Genomic DNA, 13,127 nt, shown 5'->3' with positions numbered 1-13,127 from the left:
GTTAGCAGCAGGGCCTTCCCCAACACAGCAAGAATTTAGGGCTGGAGCCCCGTGCCCGTGGTACGGTCTCTCGGTCACCTTTGGCGACTGTTGACCTCTGAGTCCCTCAGGGACCCCATGTCTGCATCCTTTCGAGTAGCCCACATCCGTCCCGCCCCATCCCATTCGCCCGCCCGAGCGAGGCTGCTCCATCTAAGCAGAGCTCCAGGGAATGCCAGGGCAAAGGGGGTTCACCCGGAATGCTTGCCCCGCGGTGCGTTTTAAAATCCCTCTGTCCCCTCTTGCATTGCTCCAGGCTCTCTCTCTCTCTCTGTCTCTCTCTCTCTCTCTCTCTCTGTCTCTCTCTCTCTCTCTCTCTCTCTGTCTCTCTCTGTCTCTGTCTCTCTGTCTCTCTCTCTGTCTCTCTCTCTGTCTCTCTCTGTCTCTGTCTGTCTCTGTCTCTCTCTGTCTCTGTCTCTGTCTCTCTCTGTCTCTGTCTCTCTGTCTCTCTCTCTGTCTCTCTCTCTCTCTCTCTCTGCTTTCTGTCCCCCCCCCCACTTTTATGGAGAACGAGGCAGGCGGCTTGCTGACCCTTTGTTCTTATAAAGCATTTCTCCTAGGTCTTTGTTGAATCATTTTGTTTTGTTTTCTTTTGTTCAGGGCCACGATGCCTGGGTGACGGATGTGGCCGTTAGCAGCAACAAGAAATGGATCCTCTCTGCTTCAAAGGTAAAAGCAAGCAAGCTTTGGCAGACTTAAAATCTTTGCCGTGGCCGGGCGTTGGTGGCGCACGCCTTTAATCCCAGCACTCGGGAGGCAGAGGCAGGTGGATCTCTGTGAGTTCGAGGCCAGCCTGGTCTACAGAGTGAGTTCCAGGACAGCCTCCAAAGCTACAGAGAAACCCTGTCTCAAAAAAAAAAAAAATCTTTGCCGTATTTGTCGGGACCTGAGATAGGAAGGGGGTCCTCCCAAGTGTGTGTCTCCGGGTCATCCCGGCTTGGGTTTGCCTGCCTCTAATCCCAGCCAGCATTCAGGAGGCTGAGGCGAGGCAAGGGGAGGGAGGGCCGTTGAGATGGTTCCACCAAACTTGACGGCCTGGGAAAGAAAGAACAGACTCCTACAAGTTGTCCTCTGACCACGATCCATGTGTTGAAGCACGCTTTTGCCCCTAGCCTCCAACAAATAAATGAATAAAAGTGGGTTTTTTTGTTTGTTTGTTTCTTTTGTTTTTTTTTTTTTCCAGACAGGGTTTTTCTGGCCTAGAGTTCAGAGACACTCCCTGCACCCCCAGTACTGGGATTAAAAGGTCTGCATTACCATTCATGGCTCACATAAAAAAAATGAAAACACACTCTCGCGCTCACACACACATACCCCAAAAGGCAAAAATTGTTCCTGGGCAAGCCCAGTATATCTGTACCCAGGAGCCGCCCAGGAGTATGGTGGCCCGTCCCTTCCATCTGTGACTCTGGGGTTTGCCACGTGGATCTGGTCTGTCCCGTCCGTGTAACAAACAACAGGACTATTTGAACAAACACTTTTTTTTTTTTGGTTTTTTTTCGAGACAGGGTTTCTCTGTGGCTTTGGAAGCTGTCCTGGAACTTACTTTGTAGACCAGGCTGGCCTCGAACTCACAGAGATCCACCTGCCTCTGCCTCCCGAGTGCTGGGATTAAAGGCGTGCACCACCAACGCCCGGCCTTGAACAAACACTTTTAAGAAAAGTATGAAAATACTTTGATATAATAATACCCTTATTATAATATTACATATTATAATATTATATATTACATACTATATTGTCATATTACATAATATAGCAATAGAATAATTATTATATAATGATATATTATACAATATATTTTGGTATGTATTGCATATTAAATATGATAGGTTATATTCCAATATATACATTATAATGAATATTACATTATGTATTATATGTTAGATTAGTAAATATCCAATAAAGATACTGTGTTTATATATGCACATTATATAACACATATCATGCAGTGCACGGATAAAATTATAATATTTTATTGTGTATTTAATTTTTGTAGGATATATTATTATATATTCTTGCTTGATTGTTTGAGACAGGGTCTTGCCATATAGTCTAGGCTGGCCTTGAACTCATGATCCTCCTCCCTCTGCCTCCCAAGTGCTGTATTATAGATGTCCCCACCGTACCCAGCCACTGTTGTATGTTTAAGATACAGAGATATATGATTATTTTATGAAGAGAACATAAACACAGTCACTGAACAGAGACAGCTTACATTCCTTCCCTTTCCTAAAGAGTGGCCACCCGGGGTGGTGCACATCTGTAACCCCAGCTCCCAGAGTGTTGTACAGGTTCGATAGATCCCCATCAAAATTCCAATAGCTCCCCCAACCCTCCAAAATGGCAACGCTAGTCTTCAAGTCCGTAGGAATCCATAGGTTCTTTGGGTATCCAAAACAATCTTGAACGATAATAGCCACAGTGATTTTATTGGTGGACTCATACCCTCCCAACTTCAAACTTAACCAAATTAATAATAATTAACACGACGAGCCGGGCGTTGGTGGCGCACGCCTTTAATCCCAGCACTCGGGAGGCAGAGGCAGGCGGGTCTCTGTGAGTTCGAGGCCAGCCTGGTCTACAGAGCTAGTTCCAGGACAGTCTCCAAAACAATACAGAGAAACCCTGTCTCGAAAAACCAAAAAATAAATAAATAAGTAAATAATGAACACGACGATAAGTGGCGTCAGGGCAGACAGGTGTTCGGCGGGACAGATCAGTGAATGGATCAGTAGGCCATGACTTATTTGATGTTGTGATTTTGTCCCACAACTGCCCAGTGGCGAAGGGACAAGCTTCACACACACAGCATTAGGGAAACCAGGCGGTTACATGCAGATGAATGAAGCCGGCCCCTTGCCTTAAACCATACAAGGCTGTCCCTCCATAGCCGTGGGTTTCAGCCCACAGATTCAGCCAACCTTGATGGAAAATACTAAAAGAAAACCTCATCGGCACAGCGGCGCACACCTTTAATCCCACATTCAGGTGGCAAAGACTGGTGGGTCTCTGTGAGTTCAAGGACAGCCTGGCCTACATAGAAAAACACTGCCTTAAAAAAAATCCGGTGGGGGGAGGGCACGGGAGGAGGGGAGGGAAAGGGAGAGGGACCTGGAACTGACTTGTGAAGCAACCTTGTTTCTTATCTAAATTTAAACTGAAAAAAAAAAAATCCGGAGTGCTGGGATCACAGGTGCGCACCACTGCCTGGGTCCGGCCTGTATCAGTCCTAGGCTACAGGGGTCATCCATCCTGGACTGATGTCTTCAGGGCTGTGTTCAGAACCAGCCGAACAACCCTGGGTCTGACCCTGAGTTGGGGAGTGTGGATCAGGGAAGTCCTAGCTACCCAGTGACGTTAAGAATGAATCAGAAACATCTTGTCATTTCATGAGGGCTCTCAGTCCATACTGGAGACACCAGCTTATTCAAGCATCCTCTTAAATAACTTTCTAAAAGCAGGGGTACCGGCAGAAGACATCTATTATCATGTATATAGGGCTGACTGGGAAACACTTCCTTTAGCCCTAGAGATGGTTCTAGAAAGCACGTACACAAGTCCTCAGACTTTCTGTAAATGGCAGTGTTCTGGCATGTCTTACTGGTCCCTAGGCACATCTGTCTAGTCCTCAGGATGGGTGTGGGTCCACCCAGGGCCAGGTCTATTGTTACACAAACTAGAAGCCATTCTCCATTGTGGCCAGACCATCCGGAGGTAACCAGCCGACATCTAAAAGACTATAGGAGATTGGAACTCCCGGAATTGAGCTGAAGCCTATACCTGAAATATCATTTTGGGGCCCCGACACACCACCACTACACACACACACACACACACACACACACACACACACACACCCTAAACATAGCTGTATCTATACTGGACACACACAGACCTTGTTTCCCTTGTCCTTATCTCTTAAACAAGAGTATAGCTGGGCGTTGGTGGCACATGCCTTTAATCCCAGCACTCGGGAGGCAGAGGCAGGCGGATCTCTGTGAGTTCGAGGCCAGCCTGGTATACAGAGCGAGTTCCAGGGCAGCCTCCAAAACAACACAGAGAAACACTGTCTTTAAAAAACCAAAACAAACAAACAGAGTCTAATATTCGTTTGCAATCTCGCAGGCATTATATACAACCGAGAGATGATTTTAAAGATATAGGAGTGTGGATGTAAATTATATGCAAATACTATACCACTTTATGTAGGGACTTGGGCATCTTCTGATGTTTGTGTCCTTTACTGTGGAAGGTCTGGGAACGATTCCTCGTGGACACGGAGGGACCACTGTACAAAATAAAATGTATCCAAGACCTAGACTTATGAACTACATTTTTTTAAATTATGAAGGCAATGTTGTCGAGAAGCTTCGTGACTCTGAGTTTGCAGGAGTGTAGCAACAAAAGGGAAACGGGGGGGGGGGGGGGCCGGGGCTGGAGAGATGGCTCAGTGGCTAAGAGCACTGGCTGCTCTTCTGGAGGCCCCGAGTTCAATTCCCAGCACCCACACGGTGGCTCACAACCACCTGCAGCTCCAGCCAGTTCCAGGGGAATATAAACTCACACACACATTCCCATAAGAATAACTAAGATACTTAAAGCAAGGAAACAGTTAAGCATAGAAAAGTTGGATTTCATTATATGCCAAAAAGGCCAGGCACAGTGGGACACACTTGGAATCCCAGAACCTGGGAAGACCAGAAACCTACCACAAGCCAACATTTAGACATCCTTTCAAAGGCCAAAAATGGTAACCAGATTTAGACGCGTGTTCAGGGAAGACGTCCCCTTCCACGTCTACAGTAAAATTCATCAAGGCACCGGAGAGATGAGTGAGTCAATACAAAGCAATTGCTTCCAAGTCTGAGGGCTCAGGTTCAGATCCCAGAGCACATACTGAAAAAGCAGGGTGCTGTGTCTGCAACCCCAGCTCTGGGATGGGAGAGAGGCGGGGGGGCCCCCTCCCCCCACCCCCCAGCCGCAAAGTTTACAGAACAAGTGCAATTTGCCAAAGTGGGCATTTGCACTGTGCATCCGATGTGCGGGAAAGTTGGAAAAGTGTGATTTGAAGCTGAAAGTGCAGGCGCACCCCTTTGATCTCAGCACTCGGGAGGCAGAGGCAGGCAGATCTCTGCGAGTTCAAAGTCAGCCTGGTCTGCAGAGCGAGTTCCAGAACAGCCAGGCTTACACAGAGAAACCCTGTCTGGAAAAACAAAACAAAAACAAAAACAAAACCAAAAAAAAAAACAAAACAAACAAACAATGACAAGAAGAGGAAAATCTGGGTTGAATTTAGGTAGTTACCAGCAAGGTTTTGCTTTGTGTTTTCCTGCATTTTTTTGTTAAAATCTTCACAGGAAGCCAGAAAAGGATTTGAAACTCCAGCGTTGGAATCAAAGTATCTAAACATTGAAGGATTGACTTGTGTGTGTGTGTGTGTGTGTATACATATATATATGTATATATATATATGATATTATTATATATATAATTTATGTATGAGCCGGGCGTTGGTGGTGCATGCCTTTAATCCCAGCACTCGGGAGGCAGAGGCAGGCGGATCTCTGTGAGTTCGAGACCAGCCTGGTCTACAAAGTGAGTTCCAGGACAGCCTCCAAAGCCACAGAGAAACCCTGTCTAGAAAAAAACCAAAAAAAAAAAAACCCAAAATAATTTATGTGTGTATGTGTGTGTGTGTGTGTGTGTACGCGCGTGCATGCACGTACCCCCAGATTCCAGAAAGGGGAGTTTGGGGGGTTGTGAGCTGCTCCATGTGGGTGCTGGGAAGCAAACCCCAGTTGTTTGCAAGACTCGTCAGTGCTCCTGACCACTGAGCCATCCCTCCAGCCGAGTCGCTGTTGTTTTGCTTTGTTTTCTGAGAGGGTGTCGCCGTGGGATCCCGCAGCCTGGACTGGCCATGTCGCCAGGACTGGACAAACTTCTCGGTGCCCTTTAGAAACTCGCTGCCGGTAAACCCGTGGCTTCTCCCGTGCAGGGGCCACTGTAGCTGCTCTCCAAATCTCAGCTTTTGTGTCTCCACAAGACATGTCGTTCCTACTGCTTAACTAGGGGATAGAACGCAACACACGCCATACGGGATTTTTATTGCCGCTTTGATAGATGAACACGGTGTACAACATGGACTCAGTACCGTATAATTCCAAAGGATGGCAGTCCTACAGAGTGAGTCTCACTGAGGTGAACTCAAGAAAACCGGAATTAACTTTTTTAAGGTTTATTTATTTATTACAAACACACTGTTCTGCCTACATGCCAGAAGAGGGCACCACATTGAATTGTAGATGGCTGTGAGCCACCATGTGGTTGCTGGGAATTGAACTCAGGACCTCTGGAAGAGCAGTCAGTGCTCTTAACCTCTGAGCCATCTCTCCAGCCCCTGGAATTAACTTTTAAAAATTTATCATCTATTGAAGGGGAGGGTGTCAGAGGAGTATCCAATCACCTGGAGCTGGAGTTACAGGCAGCGCACCCTGTTGTGGGTGCTGGGATTGAACTCAGGTCCTCTGCAAGAACAACACGTGCTCTTAACCACTGATCCAGAGCTCACTGTACTGTGTCCTCTGCCCCCCCAGGCTTGCCTTAACTCAGTCAGACTTGTTAAGTCTCCCTCCTCAGCCCCCCGAGTCTGGGATCAGCGTGCACCACCCTGGCTTGCTGCTGCTGTTTCTTGTGTTTTACATTCTGTGAGTTTAGTCAAATACACACCATCCTTACAGTAGCCTATAGAACTATAGAATGTTTGACTGCCTGTAAAATACCTCACGCCCTGCTTATTCAGCCCCCGTGGTCCCCAGAATTCCTGCCAGCCACTGTTTAATTGTCTCTTATCACACACACACACCCCAAACAACATACCACACAAAACACACACATATCACACATCACAAGAACACACACTATGCACACTGCATGCAACACACACATGTGCAACATGCAACACTCACAACACATATCACACATCAGACACAACACACGTGTATAACATCACACAGAGCACACATGTATAACGAATCACATAGAGCACACAGGACACATACCACACACACACACACACATACACACACATCACACAGAATGCACACTACACATGCTACACGCCACATAAACAACACACACAGAAATCCAACTCTCACCTCAAAGGTGATGATCCAGTTTTATGCTGGAGTCAAAACTTATGAGTGACCACCTGAGAGTCAGGTCACCCCACAAAGAAATGACAAAGAAAGTCATTTCCGAACGCGTTGGTGAAAGGTCACGGATGCCCGGGGAAGTCTCATCTCCTGGGCCTCAGGGACTGCCTTAGCCTTTTGGCTGGTAGAAGCCAGGGGTCTGTTTACGCATTCCAGAGGACGTGCTTCACACAGCCAAGTTAGAAGACCTCAGGAGATGGCCCCTGGCAATCTGGCTTCAGACTCACAACGTTCCAACCTCTCTACTGAGTCCTAAGCAGTTAATGAGCCTTGTGGAAGGCTTCGTCGTCTGAGTCCTAAGCAGTTAATGAGCCTTGCGGAAGGCTTCGTGGAAGGTGTGGTGGTTTTGTTTTGTTTTCCAGGAACTCCTGTTCATGCTCACCCTGTAAAATTGTTTTCCTAGAATGCTAGGTAGATGAAATTTACAGCCTGTAGCCTTTGCAGACTGGATGCCTTCTCTCCGCAACATGTTTTTTTTTTTTGCATTCTCCATCTCTGTCTTTTGCAGGGGGCAGCGAGCTTGACAGCTCATTTATTCTGAACACGGAATGCACAGCTGTACCACGGGTCCTTGTTTAGCCCAGGCTGGCCCTGAACTACTGATCCTCCTGCCTCAGCTCCCCAGGTGCTGGGATTACGGGCGAGGCGTGTGCGCCATCACGCATGTTTTTTTTGTTTGTTTGTTTGTTTGTTTTTTCCGAGACAGGGTTTCTCTGTGGCTTTTTTTTTGGAGGCTGTCCTGGAGCTCGCTTGGTAGTCCAGGTTGGTCTTGAACTCACAGAGATCCGCCTGCCTCTGCCTCCCGAGTGCTGGGATTAAAGGTGTGCGCCACCAACGCCCGGCCATCACGCATGTTTTTCACGAGCTGCTGGAGGCAGAGCTCAACCCACAGCCTCCATAGTGGTTTGTGTTTGTTTGTTTGTCTGTCTGTGTGACCCTGGCCTGCTGCTGTTTGTTCTAGGACAGCTCCATGAGACTGTGGAATATTGAAGAGATCGACAAAATCCCTTTGGTGACCGAGAACAGAAGGTTTATGGGCTGCAAAGTCAAGCAGGTTAGTATCAGGTAAAACTAAGCCCAGGGGAGACGTCCATGCACCTTCCACAAATCAGTTTTACCTTGAGCAAGCGTTCATTGGTCCCACAACCACAGACAGACCAATGGCCTTCCAGTCCCGTGGGTGCTTAAGTCTTAAACGGTGAGACACTTGTACAGACACAAGGAAAATACGTGCTTGCATGGTAAGCACTGATTTTTTTTTTTTTTTTTTGGTTTTTCGAGACAGGGTTTCTCTGTGGTTTTGGAGGCTGCCCTGGAACTAGCTCTTGTAGACTAGGCTGGCCTTGAACTCACAGGGATCCACCTGCCTCTGCCTCCCAAGTGCTGGGATTAAAGGCGTGCGCCACCAATGCCCGGCAGCACTGATTTTTTAAACAAGGACTCGCACGAGAGGGAAGAGGTTTGTGTTGGGGTATTTGGTTTTCTGAGACACGTTCTTGATATATACCCTAGGCTGGCCTGAAACTCTTGATTCCTTACTCTTCTAAGTGCTGGGTTATAAGTGTGTGCGCACACAGCTTATGATTTGTTTATCTATTGTGCCAGGGCTGGAGCCCAGGGCCTTTCACAGCATGGGTCCAGGCCAAGCATCCCACACCGAACTGCACTCCAGCCTCTGCTGTTTACTATTATTATTTTGAGATAGCATCCCACTGAGTAGCCCTGGCTGGCCTGTAACCGGCAATGTAGACTGGGCTGACCTTGAACTTGCAGAGATCCACCGGCCTCCATCTCCTGAGCTCTACCTGTGTGTGTGTGTGTGTGTGTGTGCATGTGCATGTGGGCTCTCTCTGTCTGTGTCTGTCTGTCTGTCTGTCTGTCTGTCTGTCTGTCTGTCTCTCTCTCTCGTGCACTGGAGTGCCGGGATCCCCCGAGAGGCCCGCCTCAGTCGCTGGCTTGATGGTGGGCAGCAAATGAGACAGGAGAGTACCCGTACCTGCCGGGCAGGCGGGTGTTTTGGCCAGAAGGAGACTCAGCGTGGAGGAGAATGCTCAGATCTCACACCGGCTGGTTGAAGTCCTGGTCTGGAGCTGAGCGAGGGGGGGCTCCCTCTTGTAAACCCAGTACTTAGGAGCTTGAGGCAGGAGGATCTCTAGCTGTTGGAGGCCAGCCTATGAGATTTAGTGAGGTGTTGTTTCAAAAAGCAAATAAACAAAAACCTAAGTAAGAAATAACTGGAGAGATAGCCTAGTGGCTTAGAGCACTGGCTGCTCCTACAGAGGACCCGGGTTTGATTCTCAGCACCCACAGGGTGACTCACGGCCGTTCATAACTCCGGCGTCAGGGGACCCGTTGCCCTTAACAAGCAAACAAATGGATAAAAGCCCTGCTTGGTTCAGAGATCTCGGATGTCAGCCAGGTGGCGAGGACCTATAACGTTTAGCTATTTAAAAGGCTGAGGCAGGAGGATTTATGCTTAAGACCTGCCTGAGATATATATGATATATACTGAGACCCTGTCTCAAAATTACACACACACACACACACACACACACACGGGGAATGTAGCTCCGTGGCCTAACTCGTATAAGGCACTGGGTTTAATTCCTCCTACTGAAAACCAAACAAAAACAAATACCTCCCTCCCTCCCTCCCTCCCTCCCTCCCTCCCTCCCTCCCTCCCTCCCTCCCCTTGCTTCCCTCTGACTCAGTGGTGCCAGCCAACACCCTCAGCATATCAAAGAGTCAGGCTACTCCTTGGGTCCCACTTGGGACCCCTCTGTCGTGCGAGCACTGGACAAGGGCCGGACGGCAACCCCGTCTCCCCGCTCCCAAGCATGTGGCTGCGTTGAGGACCAGCCCTCTCTACCCTCCTAGCTGCTTCAGGAGGGAGAAGGCTGGGCAGAAACCCGTGTGTCTGGTCTTGGGCTCCCAACCTGCTCTGGGCAGTTTGTGGGGTGGGAGGGCTTGCCTTGGCTCAGTCCGGGCTGGCTGGGTGGTGGGGTTCGGGATTCCTCTCTTCTAACCCGCACATGGTTTCTGTTTTTGGAAAATGTCTCCCCGACCCCCCACACGACCCCGCAGTGCAGAAATTGTGACCAGCTTTTCTCCGCCTTTGAAACCGACACCCCTTCGAAACTACCCAGCCAGTGTATGTTCTGCCGCAGAGAGGAGAGGAACGTAAGGCCTGCTTCTTCATCCTCGTCGCGGTCCACCGTCATTGAAGGAGAGTAAGGAGAGCCGGTGGCCGCTGGGCGCCTAAGGAGTTGGCTGCAGGAGCTCCTCAGGGACCAGCTCGGAGTGCCCGCCCAGCTGAGTGCACCTATCAAACCCGGGCAGGGGGCCAGGCCCCCACTAGACTCTCAGCACGGAGCTGCCTCTTAGACAACCCCCGCCCCCCAACCCTTTAAGGGTGAGCACGTTTAGTTTGAATGTAGAATAAATCTAGATTCCTTTGGGGAACAAGTGTGGGAGAACTGAGAAGCTTTGCATCCCAGGGTCCATCTCAGTTTGGGGCTAATATTCTGGAGTCTGGAGCTGCCCTGAAATGGGGCCTGGGAACTTGTTTGTCAAGTGGATAGGACGCGTGCCCCGCCCCTTCCCCCGTGGAGGAGGAGGACGGTAAGGCATTGTGGTTGCTTGGGTTTGGATATGGTTTCTCCCATCTGGGTTCAAGAGCTTAGGGCCTTGGTCCTCTGTGTAACGGCGGCGTCGAGGTGGGGTGGGGTGGTTCAGTGGGACTTGTCGGGGTGGTGGTTTCCTTGCTCCTCACGGGTATGGGTGTTTTAGCCTGTACGCATTGTACGTAGGTGCCTACATGTATTCAGTGCTCACAGAGGCCAAAAGACGGGGATCGAGTCCCTGGAGAAAAGTGACGGTGAGCTACGCCTTGTTGAGTGTTGGGGATTGAAAACCCGGGGTCCGGGCCGGGCGTTGGTGGCGCACGCCTTTAATCCCAGCACTCGGGAGGCAGAGGCAGGCGGATCTCTGTGAGTTCGAGGCCAGTGTGGTCTACAGAGCGAGTTCCAGGACAGTCTCCAAAGCCATAGAGAAACCCTGTCTCGAAAAACCAAAAAAAAAAAAAAAAAAAAAAAGAAAACCCGGGGTCCTCTTGCTAACCACCGGGCCAACCGCCCTCCAGCCCACCTCCGGATGGCTTTTTTTGGGGGGCTCTCCTTCATCACAGAAGCCACGGATAGTGTACTCATCACCAGACCCACACCGTCCCCAGTGGACGGGCATACATCTGTCCAAACTGCGGTAGGCCCGCGTTTCTGGGGCGCACTGCGTTCACTTGTGCGCGGACGAGTCTCCCATTGGTGCAAGACCAGAGGGACGCATCTCGGTCGTGCTCGGCTTGGCTGCCAGAGGCGAGGCTGGCGTGGAAACCCCAGAGTGACAGGGGGGTCGGGGAGTGGGTGGGGGAAGCCTGGGCGGCGAGGCCCTAGACTGGATCACGCAGAGGTGAGCGGGGAGCCCTCGGGCCGCCCAGAGCCCCGCTCAGGGATCCTCCGTCTGCCTCTGGCTCCAGGAGGAGAAGCCATCGTGGAGGATGGGCCGCAGGAACTTAAGCACCGTGCGGGCCACACCGGGGAGTCCCGGGGGTGTCTCTGGGGGGCGGTTGGTGGGGAGTCCGGGGTCGGGGGGACGACGACCCCGCCACTTGCCAGGACTCTCAGGACCCGCCGCCGAAGGTAGAGCGCAAAAAGCAAAAAATTGACCCGGGAACCAGGCCCGCCGCATCCAGCTCGCTCCGCGGCGGCGGATGACAAACTTCCAGGGCGTTCTTTCCGGCGCTCGCACAGCGAGGAAGCCGCAAGGCGCAGGCGCACCGCCTCCAGCTTCCCCGTAAATGCGCGCGCGTGCGCAAAGCAAAAAAAAAAAAACAACAATGAGGTCACTAGAAATGGGAACCGGTTGGGCGCGTTGCTCGGGCAGGCGGCGCCGTGGCTTAGTTGGTTAAAGCGCCTGTCTAGTAAACAGGAGATCCTGGGTTCGAATCCCAGCGGTGCCTCAGCCGGGTGGATGCACTCGTTTTGTTGTGGACCCAATTTTTTTTTACAAGGGTCCTGGCGCCTTGCAGAGATGCTGATTTCTCTCCTCTTGCAGCCGCGCTCCGCGTCCTGAGGACGGTGTGGCGAGGCCGAGCGAGTCCCAAAAGCGGACCCTGAAGCCTCCGAGCCGACCATTCCACCTGGGTCTGCAGAACGCATTTAAAAAAACAGACTGCGGGCCAGGAAGCTGGCCCCGTGCGGCTCGGTGCTGTAATGCTGAAAGACCCTTCAGTCTTTCACTCGGGACCCTCGCCCCAAAGACCACCAGGGAGCCGAAGCTCGTTGCAAAAACGCAAGAGGGTTTTTATGAAGCCGGGCGCGCCGCCGGGGTTCAGCAGCCTTGGGAAGGAGTGAACCCCCCGAGCAGAAATTACAAACGAGTTTTTAAAGCCTGAAACCGCAAACAGGATGGTGGGGGTGCGAGGGGGGTTTGGTAGTCGGTACCAGACCTTCATGCAAACACCCGCACGCTTGCGGCTGGCTCGTTATCTGTCTCAGGCAACGTCTGCGCCCTGGCTGAATTTTGTGACCGGCCTGGAACCTTGAGGTCTGGGGAGTGTTCACAAGTCCTTGAGGACTGAGGTCCGGGGAAGGGGAATATTTTCAAGTCCCTTGAGGACCATCAGGGGAGGATGTCTACGACCTTTTTCTTTTTCATTTTCCTTTATTATTTTATTCCTCTAGTATGTTTTCCATAAGAAGTAGGAATACTGCAAATAGTTTTAGGACTTGGAGTTAGACAGGATTCCTAATGGAATCAAAATTAGTCTCTCTCTCTCTTTTTTTTTTGTAAAAGAGACTTTTTTTTTTTTTTTTTTTT

The 13,127-nt window shown here is 50.3% G+C and overlaps 1 protein-coding gene and 1 non-coding gene across 2 annotated transcripts in view; both read left to right on the top strand.

Annotated features, from left to right (window-relative positions):
• Wdr88 (WD repeat domain 88) overlaps nucleotides 1–10,712 on the top strand; it is a 35,571-nt gene extending 24,859 nt beyond the window's left edge. Inside the window, exons 9-11 of the mRNA XM_040735469.1 lie at nucleotides 640–708; nucleotides 8,215–8,307; nucleotides 10,338–10,712. Coding sequence (XP_040591403.1) covers nucleotides 640–708; nucleotides 8,215–8,307; nucleotides 10,338–10,487 — 312 coding nt within the window. The 3' untranslated portion in view covers nucleotides 10,488–10,712. The remainder of the gene's footprint in view (nucleotides 1–639; nucleotides 709–8,214; nucleotides 8,308–10,337) is intronic.
• Nucleotides 10,713–12,193: 1,481 nt separating this feature from the next.
• Trnat-agu lies at nucleotides 12,194–12,267 on the top strand. The gene has a single exon. It is a non-coding gene; the product is annotated as a tRNA-Thr (tRNA).
• Nucleotides 12,268–13,127: the final 860 nt, after the last annotated feature.

This window comes from Mesocricetus auratus, unplaced genomic scaffold (genome assembly GCF_017639785.1).
Source record: "Mesocricetus auratus isolate SY011 unplaced genomic scaffold, BCM_Maur_2.0 Super-Scaffold_100046, whole genome shotgun sequence".
Classification (NCBI taxonomy): domain Eukaryota; kingdom Metazoa; phylum Chordata; class Mammalia; order Rodentia; family Cricetidae; genus Mesocricetus; species Mesocricetus auratus.
Note: the sequence above shows the minus strand (reverse complement) of the source record. Positions and strands in the feature narration are given on the sequence as shown.